Source organism: Perkinsus marinus (genome assembly GCF_000006405.1).
Source record: "Perkinsus marinus ATCC 50983 genomic scaffold scf_1104296965864, whole genome shotgun sequence".
NCBI lineage: Eukaryota > Perkinsozoa > Perkinsida > Perkinsidae > Perkinsus > Perkinsus marinus.
In genome coordinates, this window is record NW_003204184.1 from 2,020 (window position 1) to 7,294 (window position 5,275).

A 5,275-nucleotide genomic window follows, 5' to 3' on the forward strand; every position below is an offset into this window, starting at 1 on the left:
TGTTCAGGTATCGACTAATCGTACATGGGTGGCCAACGAGACGGTTTGAAGGTCAGCAATGATACTGATGAATTTGAGTGAGGAAGGATGGGAAATTAGGAGGGTAGGGTGAAGCTTGTGCACTGTGATATTCAGGTGTGGTTTAAGGAACTGCAAAAGAAGCAGGATGCAACAGCACTAACGGAGGAGCCGATCTTCAAGGTGCTGGATGTGAAGAAGCGACTAGCACATATTGGAAAGGCGGCTAACCAGCTGTTGAAGATAAGGTGGGTAGCCGTCTGAGCCTTGTCTGTAACCGTGTGCTGCGCAACATTTCCTACCATCCAAGCATAGTTCGATGTATCGGGCAGGGTGCAATTTCTTCTTCTGTACTGGGGGGGGGAACGGTATAATGTGCTACTCCCAAATCCTAGGAGTGTATTTGATGGTTAGGAAACCGGCTCCTACCCAGCCACCGAAGAATGACATTGCTGAGTCAGAGAAGATTCGAGAGATGATTCGGAACATCACTCGCGACAATGCTACGTACGATGCATCCAAGCTGGAGAAGATGAGTAGGTTGTTTCTGGAAGGGTGTAGAGCGGATGGGCATTGCTGTTGTAGATACGAATGAGCTACTCACTGAGTATATCGATCTATTGAAGGCAGAGCAGGGGGATGAATCTAAGGAAGAAGGGAAGGAGGGGGAGAAGAGTGGCGACTCAGAAGCAGCAGGTTAGATATTCATCTTATGCAGGTAGTGTATTATGCGCTGTTGGCAGACGAATCGGGAAATGCTGCTGAGGAAGATGGTCCGAAGAAGGATGGAGAGGAGAAGCCCCATGATGAACTTTGATAACGCTCTGCTGGCGTCGTCGTCGTCGGAGGTACTCGGAAGGCTCAAGTTTTTACATTCTCAACGAGAATGATACACTTTTGAGATCGAGTGGTCGTTGAGTTGACAGTGGGACATAGTTGACATGTGGGCCGCGCTAGCTTGGTGGTAATGTCGGAGGGGGAGTCAAGGAACTCGCTGAGATGGGCGGTGGCGACAATGAATGCATCGGTAGTAGTGATGCGCTGAGGCGAATATTCTCGGAACGGGAGCAGCAGTGGATTCATAGGGCTGGCTGATGGTCATTGTGTGTGGAAGGAAGCTGCGGAAGATGGGAGTGAAGTAGATGGATGACTTCCGGTGAGTGAGGATCAAAATTTGTGGGAGGAGGTACTACCTAGCATTAGTAAACAATGACTGATATTATTGTATTATACACTAATGTGGATTCATCCACTTTATTCACTTTCTCCACCCTATATTCAAGTATAGTCCAATCTAACAGTGTCTAATTCGGTTTTTGATATCCTCGGGAAAACACTACGGAACTCCTAAATCTTCAGGCTGGTGGTGACTCAATCTTTGGGGATACTTGTCAGTCACTCCTTCAGATCGGTGAACGGGTCTCGATGGTGGTCAGCTAGAGGGTGTCTGAGTATTCGTCATGTTGCAGGCACGGTACTGCACACACTGAAGGAGACGGAGACGGATGGGAAGGTGCGTCCGGTTGAGCCTATCAAGATAGTCAAGACCCAAGTCTTCGTAAGGTCTTCGTTAGTCTCACCTGTAAAGAGCTGAGTGATGTACAGGTTAACCCGTTTGAGACGATAGGGAAGAGGCAGCTCAGAAGGAGGAGGAAGAAGATAAGAGGAAAAAGGCTCAGTTGCTGCGGTGTCGTATGGATGTGATGAAGGACTGTCAGAAAGGAGCGTCCATTGGAATTGGTATATTAAGGTGATGATTGGGTTCGGTGCATGAGGCTGGTATCAGGTAAGTACCTCGCGGCCTCGCACAAGCGCAAGTCGCATGGAGCGGCGTCGGGGGAGGAGGGCAGGGGGCCGATGCTTGGACAGATGGAGAAGTCTTAGAGGCATGAGGTTTCCAGGATTGTTGAACCCACTACTGTTTTGTGTTGTTCTTGTTGAGTACTTGTATAGCTTTCTCTACTTCTTCTCTCTGACCATTCCAGAGTCCATAGTGCATCTAGCTGATCCTGCAGCCGAGACTAATTCCACCACCAACAACGAGAACGAGTATATGGACCAGTCATTAGCTCGAGTGGAGTCGCAGGCGGCGTATGCCAACATGAACAATTCAAGTAAGGCGAGAACATACTTTGCCCGGGTCTTAAGAAAGGTAGTAACCGCCGTGACTGCGGGCATTGTCGACCGCTTGTATCGTCAGAGTCGGATAGAATGGGAGGTCTTCAAAGTAGCATGGCCATGGATAGTTATCGGCATCATATTCCAAATCCTGCATGACTGGGCTCATAACTGGGTGTATTATCTTAGCGGAAAGTAGCATGGTTGTTGCAATACAGTTTTGCCATGGGTGGACTTCAGATATAATGTGTATGGTGGTCCTGAGAACGCCCTTGTTGACTTTGGTCATATGGCCTTTCCCGATATTGACACATTGACGGTATCTCCCGCGCCGGAGAACCCAGTAGGAGGCCTTGTCCATGATGGTGACTTTGATGCCGCTCGCACAGGTTCTCTACACGTGTATGTTCCTTGCAGTGGCGTTTGTGGTGATAGCCCCTATATTTGGCGATCGGGATGACTTCACGCTAATAGGGGCAATCTGGAGGGTGCTCAACGTCTGTGACTTCACTATATTATTCCGCTGCATATCCTTTTTGGTCACGATTTTGCCGGCGCCGGCCCCTCATTGTCAAGAGTAGGGACAGTTGTCGTGTTAACGATCTTGAGGATTCTACTTCAGGGCCCCTCCGCCCAACGCTCCGTTGGAACCATTCTTCAGTCCACCCACATCGGCCGGCCAGGTGTTATCTGGCTTTGATGTTCAGAATGGGTGTGGGGATCTCGTCTTTAGCAGCCATATGATGTAGTCAACTCTCCTTCCGCTACCATCATTCACCGTGCTAAGCTCCCAATAGGTACTGCTTGCTGGCGACATTGGTCGTTACTCACTACTCTCGAAGCCTCGTGCTCATGGTAGGTGGGATAGTTGAGAAGATTTATAAATGTTGTTTTCTTGTCTTAGGTGATCGAATGGTTGCTATGTTGTGCACTTGTATGTTTGATATGGCGCAAAGATCGCATTATACGTTGGACGTGTGGGTTAGTTGGTACACGGTGCCTATGGTTTGGATATGCTTTTACCATTTCTTCCCCAACGATCCAGTGAAGCATATTGCATTCTGGAAGGATCAGCCGCAGCATGTCTACCTACCCAGGTCGGAAGCTTATAGATCTCCTCCTGAGACGTCACTGCTTTTGATTTGAGCCCATCAATGCATTTTTCGATGAATTAACGCTTCTATGTTTAGGCAAGCGGAGGTGCCGAAGGAAGAACGCGCGTCCACAAGTTTCGGAACTCCTACAGCGATCATCTGGCCTGGAATCGGCCCTAACATGACGAGGGAATGACAAATGATGGAGTGTAAATAATAACACTGTATACTGTTGCTTAGCTCTTTCCCTTATTGACGCGGCAATTGGCTACATTTGAGTCCTTGTCTGCTGTGCAAGGCAGTCGTCTCACCTCAAATGTTTATCCCCAACGTACAGGATGATACTCTGTTGTACAACTTATTGTTTTCTAGCCTCATTATCACTCGGAAGAGTGTCGAGTTACCCAGTATACCATATAGGAGTCTTCCTCATGGCCTGTTATTATCTATCGACGGAGAACGCCCATTGTTGGTCGTATAGGCTTCCAATCCCGAGAATGTACAGTAGCGAAAGACTTGAGTGGTGTGTGGCAGTAGAGGGGAGGGTGAATGGCATGCCCCCCATCGAATTGGAGGTTCTCCTAGTAGTGCCCACGATAAAATCTGTTCCTAAATGTATTACACGCACACACAATAGCCAAGGCCTGTTATTGAGAGGAGGTTAAAGGGCGATCCTCTCTTATGAAGCAATAGACAACACATGAATACTTTATGATAGATAACTGCCCAAAATGCACAACAATCGCAGACGGAATTTGTTACTGCTGTATTTGCTTTGTTGGGAGACAACCGTCACGCGCCCCGAAATTGAGCGTTTGCCGAGCAGCAAGAATTTCTACATATTGCTCACGGTCCTCATGCTGTTGAGTATCGGAGGAGTCTGAGGGGAATAACAAAGGGCCCATCATCAATACAGTAGTTGAGCATCCCTTTATAGCGTGTAGAAGCGGCAACGGCAATCTCCTTGTCTAGTAGCGATAAGGGGTCTCACATCCTACTGGGTGTTTGCGTTTTTGCTGCCTTTGTCGGGCTTGAGTGTGAGCGTTGTGAATGGTAGTTGAGAGGTTAACAATGGATGATGCCTCTCGGGATTCGGGTAATGCTGCTGCTAGAATCGGTGGTAATGATGGTGATGACCGGAGTGGTGGAGGCAGGAGAGGGTTTACTATGAGAATAGGAGGTGGAGGCCGAGGAGCTTCCAACCCGTAAGGGGGGAGGAGGGTGCAGTGGTAGGGCTGAGTAGTCCTGTCCAGATACTATTGTCATGAGTGCCGTAAGAGCATACCTAGATTGACTGACGACAACAAGTGCCCTGAGTGCAATGGAGGGTAGGCGACTGAAGGAAGGACGTTCTTTACGGTTTTTTTTTCTCAGCTTCGTAGAGGCCGCTAGGATCCCGGCTGATGACTTGATACATACCCTGATGATGCTAGCAGGAGCGGAGCGCTCACAGACGGAAGAAAGTTCCAATGCGATGAACAGACGTCAGCAGGATGAGGCCAATCCATGCACATGCAAAGTAGTATGGTGAGAATGATGATGAACGTTGGGCTATGTTTTGGGGGCTAGGCGTTCATAGAGCGCCTGCCAGTGGCTCCCAAGCGAGTGAAGACGGAGATGAAGGCTGATGATTTGATAGAGTCTTCAGTTGCGGAGTGCAGTATATGTAATAACGGCAAGAGTTGGAAGTGTTTTAAGTGATGATAGGTACTATGGAGTTCGAGAAGGAGGATGCTGAAGATTCTAACTGTACTAGTCTACCCTGTGAGCACTTTTTCCATAGGGACTGTTTGGTACCTTGGTTGGAAAAGAGCGACTCCTGTCCAGTGTGTCGGTAGGTGGGGTTGTACCCGGGTGGTTCGTATGGAAGCATGGCCCTGTATCGTGTTGACTATAGAGGAGTAGGTACAAGTTACCGACGACTCGGTGAAGTATCTGAGAGAGATAGGAGAGGATGCTGAGGCTGATAAATTGAGGCCGAGCGTCGGCGACTGATCCCCTTCATGCGTTCTTCTCGAGAGGCCATGATGGGACGTGGGCCCGAG

The 5,275-nt window shown here is 48.8% G+C and overlaps 3 protein-coding genes across 3 annotated transcripts; all 3 read left to right on the forward strand.

The window, feature by feature from the left end:
- Positions 1 to 24: 24 nt before the first annotated feature.
- On the forward strand, positions 25 to 835 carry Pmar_PMAR008947 (hypothetical protein; the record flags this gene model as incomplete). The annotated part of the gene is made up of 5 exons (XM_002769402.1): positions 25 to 51; positions 136 to 266; positions 433 to 554; positions 604 to 714; positions 762 to 835. The coding sequence occupies 5 exons, from the start codon at positions 25 to 27 to the stop codon at positions 833 to 835; spliced, it is 465 nt and encodes a 154-aa protein (XP_002769448.1).
- A 182-nt stretch (positions 836 to 1,017) lies between these two features.
- On the forward strand, positions 1,018 to 3,578 carry Pmar_PMAR008948 (conserved hypothetical protein; the record flags this gene model as incomplete). The annotated part of the gene is made up of 12 exons (XM_002769403.1): positions 1,018 to 1,045; positions 1,488 to 1,581; positions 1,646 to 1,758; positions 1,805 to 1,895; positions 1,972 to 2,170; positions 2,219 to 2,331; positions 2,377 to 2,479; positions 2,526 to 2,713; positions 2,759 to 2,881; positions 2,934 to 2,991; positions 3,041 to 3,233; positions 3,327 to 3,578. 11 exons carry the CDS (start codon positions 1,018 to 1,020, stop codon positions 3,182 to 3,184), a joined length of 1,254 nt encoding a protein of 417 aa, XP_002769449.1. The 3' UTR covers positions 3,185 to 3,233; positions 3,327 to 3,578.
- Positions 3,579 to 4,301: 723 nt separating this feature from the next.
- Pmar_PMAR008949 (RING finger protein, putative) lies at positions 4,302 to 5,225 on the forward strand (the record flags this gene model as incomplete). Its single annotated transcript, XM_002769404.1, has 6 exons — positions 4,302 to 4,435; positions 4,484 to 4,558; positions 4,605 to 4,749; positions 4,800 to 4,896; positions 4,938 to 5,056; positions 5,136 to 5,225. 6 exons carry the CDS (start codon positions 4,302 to 4,304, stop codon positions 5,223 to 5,225), a joined length of 660 nt encoding a protein of 219 aa, XP_002769450.1.
- Positions 5,226 to 5,275: the final 50 nt, after the last annotated feature.